Source organism: Hordeum vulgare, chromosome 5H (genome assembly GCF_904849725.1).
Source record: "Hordeum vulgare subsp. vulgare chromosome 5H, MorexV3_pseudomolecules_assembly, whole genome shotgun sequence".
Classification (NCBI taxonomy): Eukaryota; Viridiplantae; Streptophyta; class Magnoliopsida; order Poales; family Poaceae; genus Hordeum; species Hordeum vulgare.
Window position 1 is genome coordinate 7481475 of NC_058522.1, and position 16305 is coordinate 7497779.

Sequence of the window (16305 nt, forward strand, 5' to 3'; positions counted from 1 at the left end):
GAGAAGATTGGCATAAAGAGGTTCCTCACGGCACCTTACACGCCGCAGCAGAACGGGGTCGTTGAAAGGCGCAATCGAACCGTCGTTGACATGGCAAGGAGTTTACTCAAGAGCAAGAACCTGCCGGGGACTTTTTGGGAAGAAGCTGTCTCGACGGCGGTCTATCTTCTCAACCGGGATCCAACGAAGGCGGTGATCGGCAAGACTCCGTATGAAGCAATTTACGGACGTAAGCCGAATGTGTCTCATCTATGGACGTTCGGGTGTGTGGCACATTTGAAGATGGCGGAGCCGCATCAGTCAAAGCTTGCCGATCGTAGCACCAAGATGGTGTTCATCGGATACGAGAGGAGTTCCGGCACCAAGGCATACCGCTTCTACGATCCACAAACCAAGCGTCTACGGATTTCACGCGACGTCGTGTTTGAAGAAAACAAAGCGTGGTTGGCAACGATGCTCCAAACGGTAACATATTCATACTTGAATTTCCAACTGACGATGATGCAGGAGAGGACGTCCACGTGGTTGGCAAGATGCCCAACCAAGGTGACCACCATGGTAGTGATCATCATGGTGCCGACACCGACGACGACGTGCATAGGTTGCAAGGAGATAGCGACAATGAAGCACACGGCACGGGTGGAGATCTCGACGACAACATCGACAACGAGGCGCATGGTGACGATGACAATCAAGATGATGATCATGATCACGACGACTACGCCGACGATGCGGATGTCGATGACACGCGCGAGACTCAGCCATCTTCCTCAAGTGCATCAACATCGACACAATTTGTGTCACCTCCTTCACAAGCTACAACGGACTCCTCAGGGCCTCGTCGCTACAAGATGCTTAAGGAAGTTGAAGCACCACCAAAATCAGTTTTGTTCCTATTGATTCATTCGCTACAGCACGAGAGTTTCCGCTGGATCGATCAAGCACAGCGTGCAACTAGCTAGCAAGAAGATCCATCCACCTGTGTGCGTGCTAGTGCTAGCTTCACAAGCTAGCTTTGCACGTAGGAGTGTTGGAGTGCTTCTGCCTGCTGATTTGATCTACGGTTCAAAACCAACAGGAGCGGCGCTCCGCTCCGGATCTGGGCGGAGCTTCGGAGGAGGCATGGCTGGGGGCGACGGCTTCGGCAGCTCGCCGGCGGCGGGATCCGGTGTGGCCGATAGCTCGACCATCATGGGCAGAAGATGATCTGGAGCCGGCTCCCAGCCGCGATGCGGGCGTGCTCGTTGAACTCCACGTACGGGCCGGAGCTGCACGCGAGGTCCAGCGGCAGGTTGAACCCCTTGTACGTAGTGATGCCGTAGTGGTAGAAGCCCTCGGAGCTGGCCACCTGGGCCCTGGTCACCGGCGTCTCAGGGACGGTGCTCGCGCACCGAAGCCCGCTGCCACAGTCCGCCGTCCGGCACAGCCCACTACTTGCCGCGTCGAAGGAACAGCCGGTGCGCCCCCATATGGACGCCGGGCTGTCGAACACCGACTCGTCGACGGTCCAGTTGGCTCCCGGATGAAGCTCGGTGCCGAGGCCTGCGGGGGCGATCGCCGGCCACACCGTCAAGGAGCACTGGCCCCCGCCGCGAGGGCCGGGGCTACCAAGACGAGGAGGACTAGAGCACTAGTGGGGACGGGGCCTTTAGCCTCGGCCCGTAAGGGGCTTTAGTCCCGGTTCACCAACCGGGACTAAAGGGCGGGACTAAAGGCCTAACCTTTATTCCCGGCCCTGTTACAATCCGGGACTAAAGGTGCTCCACGTGGGTGCCTCGTAGCGCACCAGGGGCAGACCCTTTAGTCCCGGTTTGTTACTCGGACCGGGACTAGTGATTTTCAGATTTTTCTTATTTTTGGGTTTTTTTTGAATGAAATTATTTTTGGGTTTTAGGGGTTTAGGGTTTAGGTGTTCGGGAGATTAACGTGATGCCTTGTTTGGTGTTCGGGAATTAGTTTTCATATAATTTAAATAGAAATAATTATGCATATATATATAAGATTAACTTATCTTACAAGCGAGCATATATATACAATTATATGGAGATCTGAATTATCGGGACTAGAGCCCGTCTATTCGATTACATGGACGAACATCAGTAATGGCCCCTAGCTACACTAAATCGTCCTTTGTCATCTATAGCTTTCGTCCTCAGAAATCCCGCAAGCTCCTCTGCAACAGCAATCGCGCGTTGCTCTGGTAGGACATTCGTTCTCATGGCCGTGTGCTATATAACAAGAGGAGATGAATATGAATATCGATCATGATAACAAGGAATGACGGGTAAAAATAGAGGTGCGAATGTTCATTTCTTACGTCGAATCTGTTATCCTTGAGCTCAGAGGTAAACGTGTGAATGGTCTCGCAAACATAGTATGCGCATAGATGCGTTCCCCGTGGCTGCTGGTCGCACTTTACGAGAATAGAATATATATAATCAAAATAATAATCTAGCATCATAAATGTATTGAAAATTAATAGAAGTATATCATACTACTACTTACCTGAGCCGCTCTAAAGGTCAGCTTCTCAGGAAAGTTACCGGGAGTCACGCACTTGAACCGCTTCCAAACCCTGCCCGACAAGGATAATGATTTGCTAAGTTTTTCATTAATTGATATATCAGAAAATCATCGAAAGAGACCAATAGAGCGCGAGAATGATTGCAATTGCCCTTGGAGCATGTCCTGCAGGCTTTGGAACTATTCCAAGGGTCTCGATAATGGGTCGAAGGCATCAACTCTTCCCTTATCAATTTGAATGTCCAACAGAATCCAATGGAAGCTGCATATATATATATATATATATATATATATATATATATATATATATATATATATATATATATATATATATATATATATATATATATATATATATATATATATCTGTGTGTGTGTGTGTGTGTCAGTAACTTATTAATTACACTTATAAGTGAATGGACACAACAGAGTAAAGACCTTCACCTGAAGTTGTATGGAAACAGTATGTGACCACAGAAATTTTGATCTATTAGAAACCTTAGAAGGTTTTTCTCCGTCTCCTTGGGTTTATCAGTTAGCGTCGCTATATGTATTTTATCTGGGTCAATAAAACCCAATATTTAGGATGGTCTTACTTTTACAATCCAGAATCTTCATTCTGCATAATAGAGTACAAGTTATATATAGACAATGAATTGAAATAACTAAACAAGTTATATGTAGACAACGAATTGAAAAACTTACAGACAATAGCAACTCATAAGAGATTTGTCGAGGACGTCGCCATTGTACATCTGGAAGAGTTCATCAAAGTCGATATGGATTTCTTCGGAGCGGTCGTATTACTCCCATGGGACACTCAGCACGATCATCGTTCTCCCATTCTTTGATTCACTTAAGTACCATTGATGCAAGTAACACATATTTATTGGGAGATCATCTTTGCTGACCAAAGGCTCTCCCATGACAAACTCTAGCTTAGGGGCTACCACAGCCTTTGGTATCCTGTCGTCTTGGGAAGCCAGCAAATCTTCAACTGAGATACCACATTCAGCCGCCAACTCCTTTGCTCTCTTCAAAAGCTTGCCCCTGCACCGAAGGGGGAACATTCTCCGTTAACACCTTGAGGGGTGGGATCGACTGTTTGGCCTGTTGTCCAAGCTGAGGAACGTCTGATTTTTTCTTGCTTGTAGTTGAACTTGATTTGCTCCCACTTGCACTTGCACGTGATCTGCTCTTTTTCACTTCCTTCTGCAATGTGCGTGTTTAGTCATCAGCCTTATGGTGTAAGTCATACTGTGATGGAAGGGTTATGAAGTCTTTTGCCCATGCTATTTGCTTCTCGGGTGTATTCCGGGCGGGGCTCGGGTTCCTTCTTTTTCATCTGCGCATCATGATGTTCCTTTGCTATCCTGACGTTTTCCTCGGGGGTACGATCATAAGGTCTGATAGGAAGATTAGCATGAGGTACCTTTGGGAGGGGTGACCGTTTGCGCTTTGGGGGGCTACGTCGCTTAGGAATCGTCGGCGGAGCGTTCTTGGTGGCACGCTTCCGCTTAGTATCCTGTGCGGGCGGCGGCGGAGACGGACGACCCAAGTCCGGCGGCGGTGATCGAGATGGACTCGTTTATTAAAAATTATGTTTATTAAAAATTCTTTTCAATTAAAAATTCTTTTCAATTAAAAATTATTAAAAACTATTATCTACTTTGTTATTTTCGATTAAAAACTATGTTTATTAAAAATTCTTTTTGCATATTTGAGAATTTGGCAAAACTATGATAATGAAAAGTGTTTGAAATTGAATAAATAATGCAAAACTATTTTCTATTTTCATAATTAATAATTTTGACTATCCAAACTATTATCTATTTTGTTATTTTTAATTAAAAACTATGTTTATTAAAAATTCTTTTTGCATATTTGAGAATTTGACAAAACTATGATAATGAAAAGTATTTGAAATTGAATAAATAATGCAAAACTATTTTCTATTTTCATAATTAATAATTTTGACTATCCAAACTAATATCTATTTTGTTATTTTCAATTAAAAATTATGTTTACTAAAAATTCTTTTTGCATATTTGAGAATTTGACAAAACTATGATAATGAAAAGTGTTTGAAATTGAATAAATAATGCAAAATTATTTTCTATTTTCAAAAGTAATTATTTTGACTATCCAAACTATTATCCATTTTGTTATTTTCAATTAAAAACTATGTTTATTAAAAATTCTTTTTGCATATTTGAGAATTTGGCAAAACTATGATAATGAAAAGTGTTTGAAATTGAATAAATAATGCAAAACTATTTTCTATTTTCATAATGAACAATTTTGACTATCCAAACTATTATCTATTTTGTTATTTTCAATTAAAAACTATGTTTATTAAAAAATCTTTTTGCATATTTGAGAATTTGACAAAACTATGATAATGAAAAGTGTTTGAAATTGAATAAATAATGCAAAACTATTTTCTATTTTCATAATTAATAATTTTGACTATCCAAACTATTATCTATTTTGTTAAGGACAATCTCTCTCGAAGTATCTACGTTTCACAAGGAGAAGAAGGAGAAACGACCCGCCACAGCAAGAGTCGACATTCTTCTTCTCTCATGTATGATGGACACTCCCTCACCTGATTTTTTGACCGTCGATGATGGTCGCTATTCCTTCTTTCCCTAATGCAAAACAAATATCTAGCACAAGGAGAAGAAGGAAAAGCGACCCCCACAACAAAAGTGGTTCCGTGGCACGCCACGTGGTTCCGCTGCACGCCACGTGGTTCCGCTGCACGCCACGTGGTTCCGCTGCACGCCACGTGGGTCTAATGGTCTTTCATTTTTAAATGACTGTTTTAACCAAAAACAGATCTGTTACAAAAGGGATTTCATTTTTTGAACTTATTTGAACTGAAGACTTTTTGTATATATATGTGGTCGAAATGCATGATACCATGAAGTTAGAAAGGGCTAAACCATTCAAAAGTAGCAAATGAAGTTAGAAAGGGCTAACCATTCAAATTTGGAAACTATAATGGCACAAACAGAAACTAGACATATAAAAATTGGTCCAAGCAGTACATGATACTAGTCCAAATAGTACATAATAATAGCTACCATAGATATATATACAAGTGTTCGACGTTGAGAACACTACTCGTCTGAATCGTCTGAATCAGAATGTCCACCTTCCTCGAGGTGACGCTGGCCATAGTTGACGACTCGAATCTTGCGGTACAACTCATATGAAACGTATGCATCTTTTGCTGCATACTCAATGTTGATACGATCAATTGGGGCCTTCTCCCAAAGTTTGTGCTGAGACTTTGGGAAACTGGTCTTCATATCACCATATTCCTCGTCGATCAAGGCAACTGCCATATGAGCCATCGAAGTCCTGACATGTAGAAGCCTGAATACCGTTTGGAGATCAATGAGGCAACCAGTTGGTATCTCAATACCGAAGTTGTACCTCATCTTCAGCTTGTCGTTCCTTATGTCAACGGTGGCAAAAGTGATGCCACTGCGAAGGAAGTCCATGAGTTCTGGACAATGCTTGTCAGTACTGCAACAAAAACAAATTAAAATGGAACAAATGTTACATACTGCTGCAATAAGGAAACATGTTTCACTACAACTAAAGAGAAAATTATCTTTAGGATTCAAATAGAACATATGCAATGGAACCTAGAGAGATCACTATAGCTATCCAATGGAACCTAGAGAGATCACTAGCTATATGCAATTTTCATGACTATGGCATATCATATTGCTATCCAATGGAACCTAGAGAGATCACTAGCTATATTCAATTTTCATAACCTTGGATCAAAGAACACCGCATAAAATTGTATCACTACAACTATGATTTCAATGGAACATATTGAACCAATCAGATTTTTCAGATTGTGGAACACTATTCCAATCAGATTGTGTTCCCCTTCAACTAATCAAAATTGTTTGACTACAACTATTTGAAGGGAACCAACTTTGATTCCAATGGAACATATTAAACACTAGTTGATTCTAATACGATTTTTCAGATTATGGAACACTATTCCAATTAGATTGTGTTCCCCTTCAACTAATCAAAATTGTTTCACTACAACTATTTGAAGGGAACCAACTATGATTGAAACAAATAAACTTACAATGTCATTATCTTGGATCAAAGAAAGCCTCAGAACTTACCTCGCCCATTGGAAGATCAAGACATGGTGTGCGAAGCATAGTTGGATGACGGCAACACCGCGTTGATCGGCCGTGTACTCCAGATCAAGCCCCAAGAACTTCTCATGATCCATTGCGGCGTCAAGCCATTGTTCCTTCAACTGTTCAAGAAAAAACGACATCTCCCTGCTCTCGTTCGTGTACACGACATCGAGCATGGTCATGCCATGTGCGAGCACCTCTTGAAAGCGAGTTGGCATGGTGGAAGAAGAGAAGGGAAGCAGAGAGGAGAAGAACAGAGAGCGAGAGCGAGAGAGAAGAAGAAACAGAGAAATGGCGACTCTGCTTCGGTTCGTGCTTTTCATCGCCCGAAACGACGCGGGATGCAAACCGTTTGGGCCTTTAGTCCCGGGTTGAGCCACCAACCGGGACTAAGAGAGGTATACCAACGGTTGCCACCACTACGGCAGGCCACGTGTTAGGCCTTTAGTCCCGGGTTGAGCCACCAACCGGGACTAAAGGGGGATACGAACGGTTGCCACCACCACTGCCCACCGCCTAGCCCTTTAGTCCCGGTTTGGGACAAGAACCGGGACTAAAGGCTCCTTACGGGCCGGGACTAAAGCCTCGAGGGAGGCATTCAGAATTGGGGCGACGTGGCCGGGCCTTTAGTCCCGGCCCAGAGGCAGGCCGGGACTAAAGGGTCCCGGCCAAAGGCCCGTTTTCCACTAGTGGAGAGGCGCTGGTGCTTCCGGTGCGTGTCGTGTGTGCTGGGAGAAATGTTATTGCTTACTTCCATTTATATAGGTTTGACGATGAAGATGTTGATCTGACCGAGCTAGCTACTTTGGAGTGTTGCAACCAGCAGTGCCTCTCCTCTCGCTGGCACAAACCGAAGAAAGAAGAAACGAGGAACACAGACACAAGGTGGAATTTCCCAGCGCCTGAACCCTGCAGCCGCAACAACAGCCGTTCTCTCTTTCTCTCTGAACTGAGCACGAACTCAGCTCCTGCTACTGAATACACAGAGGACCCAACGAGTTTTATACGCGCTCGTACGCACGCTGCGCCCACGGCGCTCCCACTCGCCCACACCCCGCACCCCACGGTCTACCTGGCTCGCGCTCCCGTCGCGCCCATACGCGGACGACGCGGCCACTAACTGCCCGGGCGACGCGGTCACACCTCCGGCTCCATCGCCAGCAAACCCATGCACGCGCTCGTACACAAGTTGTACACCAGTCGGACCTAAGTCAGACTATGCCAGACTATCTACATGTCCGGCGCGCGCGTACACACACCTACGTCGCGGACCCGACGTGTTCGACACGTCCAGCGCGTGCCCATACACATACTCGACGCGTCCGACTCGCCGCCGCGGCTTATTACGCCTAACATTCATCCCCTAAGCCGTGGCTTAGATGAGCCTGGGTTCGTCGTCGACGATCTCCTCCTGTAGAGCTTGCTCCGGCGCCGCTGCTTTCTCCCGCCTCGGACACTCCCGCTTGAAGTGGCCGTGTTCGTTGCAGTGGTAGCAACGCCCGCGTCGATTCCCTCGAGCACGCGACGCCACGCTCCTGTCATCGTCGTCGTCGTCCCGCGCACCGCCTCGCCGGCGCTCCCGCGCACGCCACTGCTCCGCCGTGAGCATGAGTTGGTCGTTCTCCCGCTCGCCGCCCGTCTGTCCGCGTCGCCGCAGCCGCTCGTCGATGGCCTTCAGCCGCCCGAGCGCTTCTTCGAACGACATCGTCGTGACCTCGCAGAAATGCTCGATCCCGGCCACCGCCGCGTACAGGCGGTCCGGCATAGAGTCAAGCAGTTTCTTCACGAGCGTGGCGTCCTCCAGACTCGAGCCGAGCCCCGCGAAACGTGCCGCCATCCTACCAAGCTTGCCGGCGAATCCATCCAGCGTGTCGCCGTCCGCCATGCGCAGGAGCTCGAACTCGCCGCGGAGTGTGCCCAGCCGCGCCGCCCGGACTCGGTCCGCACCGACGAACCTGGCCTTGAGACTCGCCCACACCTCCGCGGCCGTCTTCTTGGACGCCACCTGTAGCAGCAGGTCCTCCGCGAGCGCCCCGAGCAGGTAAGCCCGCGCCGGCTTGTCCTTCTTCGCGATCACCGCCGCCGCCGCATCCTCCGGCACCACCACCGCCTCCTACAGTCCCGCCGCATCGAGGTTGGCCTCGGCCTTGATCGCCCATGTGGTGTAGTTGTCACCAGTGAGCATCGGCATCGGCTGCGGCAGTGCGCTGCCCGATCCGCCGGCGTACGAGGCGAGCGACATCGCCGGCAAACTCCTCCCGAACAAGGCTCTGATATCAAGTGTTGCAACCAGCAGTGCCTCTGCTCTCGCTAGCACAAACCGAAGAAAGAAGAAACGAGGAACATAGAGACAAGGTGGAATTTCCCAGCGCCTGAACGCTGCAGCCGCAACAACATTCGTTCTCTTTCTCTTTGAACTGAGCACGAACTCAGCTCCTGTTACTGAATACACATAGGACCCAGCGAGTTTTATACGTGCGCTCGTACGCACGCTGCACGCACGGCGCTCCCACTCGCCCACGCCCCGCACCCCACGGTCTACCTGGCTCGCGCTCCCGTCGTGCCCATACGTGGACGACGCGGCCACTAACTGCCCGAACGACGCGGTCACACCTCCGGCTTCATCGCCAGCAAACCCACGCACGCGCTCGTACACAAACTGTACACCAGTCGGACCTAAGGCAGACTATGTCAGACTATCTACATGTCCGGCGCGCACGTACACACCTACATCGCGGACCCGACGTGTCCGACACGTCCAACGCGTGCCCATACACATGCTCGACGCGTCCGACTCACCGCCGCGGCTTATTACGCCTGGAGAGTTATTTAGGCCCGTCTAAAGTGTATCTAGATGAGACTTTATTAGATTCTCAAAAATAAAAAAGATGAGACTTGATTAAAGTATTTCCAGCAAATCATCAACAAAAATAAATAAGCATTGCTCGGATAGAGTGAGTTGGATAAAACAACAACAACAAATGCGCCATAAAAAATACCCCAGCTCAGAAAGGCGGTTACTGTGCGTGGCATGTCTCGTGTTTGATGCCAAATTTAAGACCATAAGAAAAATAGAAAACTGAACCATCTGTTGAAGAAGAAAAAAAGAAAACTGAACTGTGCTTAATCGATGTCTTTCTTACATAAAGGTCTTACTGTGTATTTCTGTTAGACATTCTAATAAACAACGAAACCTTCCTTGCACAGGTGGCCCGTAAGTGATGATTAATCAATCCCAAGAATCATTAGCTAGTACTCCTTCGTAAATTTATATAAGAACATTTAAAACACTGCTATAGTAATTTAAACATTGTTATATTAATTTACAGAGGGAGTAGCTACCAAGCCGTCTCAGCGAATTTATCTTCTACCATTCACCTTCTATAGGAATGCCTTGCACTGAACATATTGCATCAAATTGCTGGGTGCTCTGTCAGACCTTGACTGCTTTGTTTTTTTTTTAGAAAAGAAGGTTAAACCCCGACCTCTGCATCAATCGATGCATGCAGCCATTTTATTAATTATTTCATAAAGATCTAACAAGAGTATACATCAGTCCATCCAAAGCCACCACTCACACCTACAAATTCGATAATGTGGAGTGCTCTTACTCCACATATCTAAGATCGGTGTTGTTTCCAATCCATCCACATAATGTATCGGAAACAATAGGCGGTGCAGCACACCTAAAACGCACACCTCACGCACACGTTTTACCAGCCGCCGTCATCCTCGAACCACTGACCCATCTTCAGAAAAGAGATCAGCATCATCCTTGCCAGTCCAATCATCTGTCGACGCCACCACGGCGCCCAACGGATCCACCGTCCTGCGCTCATCCGTCCAGATGCGAAGACTCCAGAAGATCTGTCGTGCGTAGCACCTGCCAACCAGGCATGACTCAGCGTAGCACCTGTCGGCCAGGCATGACTTGACAGCTCCACCGAAATTCCGTGCAAGACGAAGCCGCTCCACCTCCTGCCTCAGTCTGCCAGCGCTGCTCCACAAACGATGCTCCCAAGAGAGAAACGGCACCGCAGTACCGCCATCGTCCGATCTGGAAGACCAGATCCTAGGGTTTCCCCCGAAGCAGTGCCCACCACCAGCAACCGTTCAGGACCCACACAGTGCCCACCACCACTCGACCCTCAAGGCGACGCCTTCAGGAAGGTCACGACATCAAGGACGCCGCCGCCGCCCACCGGAGTTAGGGTTTTCATCCGAGAGGCAAGGAAGGGGAGCAGAGGAGCAGATGTATACCGACGTCTCCAAAAAGAATAACGGCGCCCCTGAGCGTCGTCGTCGACGCGGACGGCCTGGGCCAACCAAGGGGTTTCCCCCAATCCGAATCTCCTCCACCGGCTTCACCCGCAGGTAGGGCCCCGGCAACCACGCCGGCACAGCTAAGAATCCGCAGGAGAGAAGCCCACATATCAGGACCTGGGGGGGGGGGGCGCAGGTGGCGGTGCGGGCAGCGGCCGACGAAGGGGAACAACACACCTCCACAACGACGCTTCCAAGAAAGATAGCGGCATCCACGAGCGTCGCCGTCGCGGCTCCGATGAAGATTAGAGCAAGGATTTCTCCCGGAGCTGCGCTGGATATCCACCGCCACCGACCGCTGAGCATGGCCGCCACACCATCACGACCCCCAGTCAAGGCCACTGCACCGCACGCCCTAGACACTGCTCGTGCCCAGCCAACCAGCGCAGCCTCGCTCGGCTGCCGCTCTACCACCAGGGCCGAGTGCCCCGCCAGACCCGGCCATGAAGCCCCGGATCCGCCCTCCGCCGCACATACATCTGTGGAGACATGAATTTTCATATATGTGAGTATTTTTAATAAAAGTACATGGATATTTCTTTACATATCCCTGTGTGTGTTTCGAACATGAGATAACCATTTCATATCAGGCATATATGAATTTGTATTAAAGTCGTCACATTTATTTGGATGATATGGATTTTTTAATTTATATAATATATTTAGAACATTCTAATTTATCTGAAACATGACCATCAAAGTAAAAAATAATTACAAAATGTGTCGTTGGGCCACACCAGTGGCCAATCGACCCATAGGAGAGCTAGGAACAAAATATGCGTAATCTTCAAGAAGAAAAAAAAACCAAAATTGTGCCATGCCCTGAGCCTACACTCAATTAATGCATTCTTTTTTCCCTCAGATGTTCACTTTTAGAAGTAGATGAAATTTGCTGCAGTTTTATAAACTAGTATTATTTGACAAGATTTTTTGGGAAACTACTTTTTTCATAATCATTCACTCTATTTCTAGTTCCGATCAGTACAGACTTATTCATCAAAGCAATTGCAGTTCCTAGCATGACGATGACTTTATCTACGGGCAGAAGGTGACTTGATAGTTTGTTCCAGCGGCGCAGGTGAATGTGCTGCTCTTGTCGTCGTAGGCGTAGCTGTAGGCGTCTGGGCAAAGCCCCTTGAAGAAACGCGAGTAGTTCGTCGGCCCACAGGTCGCCGGGGTACTCGGTGCCGGGCAGCAGTACTGCGGGGTGCCGAACTTGCCGCAGGCACTCATGCAGCCCCCGTCCACCTTCAGCTCCGATGGGCACTTTGCGTTGATGTCCGCCGCACAGCTGACCGCGTGGCAGCTACCGCCGACGGGCCCGAAGCTCATCGGCACGTTGAATCCGTCGACGAGGGAGATGTCATAGAAGTCGGATGTGCTGCCTGTCCCCAGACTGTACTCGGCGAGAGACGCCGGTGGCTTCCCGCCAGCACGGCAGGCCAGCACGCCGCCGCAGTCTCCTGTGGTGCAGGGCCCCCGGCCGCTGGCATCGAATTTGCAGCCTGTACGCGCCCAGATCCTGCCAGAATTTGTGCCGGCGGGCGGGTGAATTGTTGACGACTGGCCCGGGTCGAGCTTGGTGCCGCCTCCCACCGGAATGGCGGCTGGCCACACCGTGTAGGAGCACTTGTTCACGACCGTGATGGTGGCCGCGTCGGTTGCGACAACGGTGAGGAGGAGGGCAAGGATGAAGAGGGAAGATGCCATGGTTGATGATGATGTTGGTGGTGGTTTGTGTAAGCAGTGTGCGGTGAGGACGGAAGGTCCTGTGTGAGGACATTTATAGGCCAATTGTTGCTTGAGCCAGGACTGCTAAATATAGATATTTTGGAGGTGTCTATATGTAAATGTGCAACGTCATGCAGTTTGAATGCTCCCTCTAATATATGGCACTAATTAATTCATTGTATTATTAACGTCCACAAGTAGATAAGCACAGTTGTTCTATACTTGGAAGAAGATAAGTTTGTAACGTCCAAGCATTAATTCCCGCAAATAAAGGAACTTTGTAACGTTTACAAGTAGATAACTACAGTTGCTCTAGTAAGCCCATCTAGTGATATTCTCTCGAATGCATGAATCCTCGGCGCAAGACCAGCATCGGATGCAAGAATCGACAACCAACCCGACTTCATTGCACCTCATCATGTTGCTACTCCTCGGCATCCGCTTACACGGACCGATTTTTTGGCTACACTACAACCAATCTCCAGAGCATCGATTCATGCATGGTTATAACTTATAAGTGGTGTTTCCGTGCAGTTTCTTTTGTCATGGGCAAAGCCGATGTATCTATCGCTGACATTGCAAATGTATGTTGTAGACTTGCAGTCACACGATTCTGTTACCTGCAAAAAAAATATTATTTGGTATTCAAACGGTTTTTTTTTTGTCTGTGCAGCTTGGTAGTCCTGAGATTTCTTTCAAGTTGAACCGCTCGGTGTTGATACTAGCCGTTGTGCTTTTGGCTGGTGGTCTACCATGACCACAATAACAGCGGCAAATTTGGTCCAGGACGCATCCGCAAAAGTCCATGAAACCGGAATTAAGCTATTTGCTTCTGTTTTTAGAAACTGAGCCAGTAGGAAACAACAATCCGGACCGTCGCCGTGGACACTTCCGACTGCAAGACGTCTGGTTTCCCGTTAACTGTGTGTAGCCAACTGAAAAATACTCCCTATGTATCATAATATTTATAGCTAGGGAAACTAATATAAGCGTGGGGCGGGTTTGGCTAGGACTAAAACCCCAGCCGCCGCCGCCAAGGGAGCCTAGCATCCGATGCCGTTTTCCGGCAGCTCTCCTCCGTCGGCGACCTCTTAATCGTCGGTCGTGTGTGGGGTCGCTGGATCCCGTGCGTACGGATCATTTTTGCTTTAGATTTAGACCCTAGTAGCTTAGGTTTTTGAATTGTCTGAATTCTTGGCTTCGGCGTTAGTGACAGCAACGTTGAATAAAAGGTTTAGATTCTTCACCGACGAGGCGATTGTATCTATGGTCGGTGATGGATTTAGGACTCAGTCTGTTCAAACAGGAATATTGTGGCAGTAACCGCATCCTTGTGGTGAACTTGTATCCTCGGGCTCGACCGTTTCGCCGATGTCTATTCCATCGTCGGCGCGGAGCTTTGAAGGTAGTCCAGGAGCAGATGCAGATTCTTGTCTGCATCAACGACATCTGAAAGATGAAACATGTGTTGGGTTCGTGGTTGATGGATGGTTTTTCTCCTTCGGCGTCTTATTCGTGGTGGGGTTTCAGATCTGGAGTTCGATGGCGTGTCCGGGTTATTGCTCGGGTCTGATTCGTTCAACGACAATGTCTTTATCTTTGGCTAGCCATCTTGGAGGTACGTACAACTGCATATCAGTGATGGAGCTGCGTCGAGCTCGGATGAGGACGTGATCCATCTTTATTTTCATTGGTGGCTGCTATGGTGGTGTCCGAGGCTGGTGACGGACCTTGTTGTCAAGCTCAGTGATGTTTTGATATTTTTTCAGTTTTGTCATGTCGATTTTTATGTAACTTGTAATTTAATATTTATGATATAAATGAGACACGCATTATCATGTAAAAAAAGTGTTTGCAGTTATAAGTATTATGATATAGAGAAAGTAAGTACTAGTAGTAATTTTTTACCTTACCTTTATTCGACATGTATTTAGTTTCATTGTGCGTCTCGATCGTCACACACTTACACTTCGTGTACCTATATTACATGCATGGTAAGGTCGTGATCATGGGCAGAAGACAACACGGAAGCTCCTGCTGGCGCCGCCGCAAGATTTGGTCCTGACGTCGTTGGGCTGGTGGTACGCGTCGTAGCAGCCGGCGTCCCGGCACCCGAGCGGCACGCCGGTGCTGCAGGAGAAGTCCATGGGGACGTTATACCCATCGATGACCGAGATGTCGTAGTAGTCCTGCGAGCCGAGGCTAAACTCAGATCCGGTGGCGCAGCTCCCTCTGTCGCCGTTGAAGTTGCAGCCCGTGCGACCCCAGATCCTGGCGGCGCTGGTGCCGACAGGGGCCTCGAGGTTCCATGTGTCGCCGCTGTTAAGCCGCCTGCCGCCGCCCACCGGGATGGCGGCCGGCCACACCGGGTAGGAGCAGCGGTTGGTGATGGAGAAGGTTGTCGCGCCGGGCCCTGCGGCGAAGGAGGCGGTGATGAGGAGGATGAGCGCCCACGAAGAGGCCACCATGATTAGGGAATAAAATATCTTAAATATTAGACTAAGGACTGCGGGGGCGACTACGGGGGCGACTACGGGGCGATTATATGACGGTCACCGCCGCCGGCACCAGGCATGCCGGCGGTCGGTTCTAGGCACTAGCTGCAGACGATGATGAAGACAGTCAGCCGGAGGCATCCTCGCCGACGCCATCTGACTTGGTGTGTGAATCACTACTTGCAGGATACACAGAAGATCAGGTAGCAAAATCGATCGAGGGATTCATTCCTCCGTCCAACAGAGCGTGGGATGGAATGGGAAACAACGACGATAAAAGAATCGAAGTGCTCCGGCGAGTTGTTCACCGGCGAACGTCTGCATCGGCGGTTCGGCCATGGAAGGCCCGATACCTAAGGTACGACTTCCAGTGCTAACACTTGCGGATTCATTCCTCCGTCCGAAGGAAGAACTGTCGTTCGCCGGGGAGCAAGCCGTCACCGGCGAATATTCCGGCCAAAACAGATCTTGGGATCCGAGAGTCACGGGAGCAACGTTTGAATACGTTACTTCTTCGGCATGGGCCAGAAACGGGATCACATGGGCTTCTGACGGATGGGTATATGGCCCATCCCAGCACATTGCAAGATCCAGGAAACCGAGAGGATTCCGTCTCGTCCACGATACGATGCGAGTACGGGACGGCCTCCCTCGCAGATAAGGTTAATCCTGGTAGGGTTCTTCGTGAGTTTCTGGGTTTTCCATCGACAACAGGTCGTGCACGACGGATTCTGGCGCTAATCCCGACGATGGCTTAGCGCCCTCCAGGGAGCGCGCCTGACACTCGCTCGGAGCAGATCGCTGCACCAGTTGGTAATACTCAGGCAGCTTCACATCGGGCGGCCGATGCTGTTCCTGCAGAAGTTCAAGGACAGCCTCGTGGGACTGATGCCGGGGTTCATACTCGTGGTGGTGGAACTGCTGCCGGGGCCGGAAGGGATGGTTACGGCTCTGGTGCAGGGGGTTCAGGCCGCGGTGGCAGCGGAGGGCAGGGCTACATGAATGATGGGCACAATTGTAATGAAAGCTTTGGTGGCCCAGGAGGTGGA

The 16305-nt window shown here is 48.8% G+C and overlaps 3 protein-coding genes across 3 annotated transcripts; all 3 read right to left on the reverse strand.

The window, feature by feature from the left end:
- Window positions 1-1189: 1189 nt before the first annotated feature.
- Window positions 1190-8067, reverse strand: LOC123396155 (thaumatin-like protein). Its single transcript, XM_045091202.1, has 2 exons — window positions 7967-8067; window positions 1190-1604 (listed from the first exon to the last, which is right to left on the reverse strand). The coding sequence occupies exons 1-2, from the start codon at window positions 8065-8067 to the stop codon at window positions 1190-1192; spliced, it is 516 nt and encodes a 171-aa protein (XP_044947137.1).
- Window positions 8068-11868: 3801 nt separating this feature from the next.
- LOC123396126 (protein P21-like) lies at window positions 11869-12800 on the reverse strand. The gene has a single exon (XM_045091176.1). It carries the CDS (start codon window positions 12738-12740, stop codon window positions 12066-12068), a length of 675 nt encoding a protein of 224 aa, XP_044947111.1. The 5' UTR covers window positions 12741-12800; the 3' UTR covers window positions 11869-12065.
- Window positions 12801-14767: 1967 nt separating this feature from the next.
- On the reverse strand, window positions 14768-15229 carry LOC123399696 (thaumatin-like pathogenesis-related protein 3). Its single transcript, XM_045094089.1, has one exon. It carries the CDS (start codon window positions 15227-15229, stop codon window positions 14768-14770), a length of 462 nt encoding a protein of 153 aa, XP_044950024.1.
- Between the last annotated feature and the right edge of the window lie 1076 nt (window positions 15230-16305).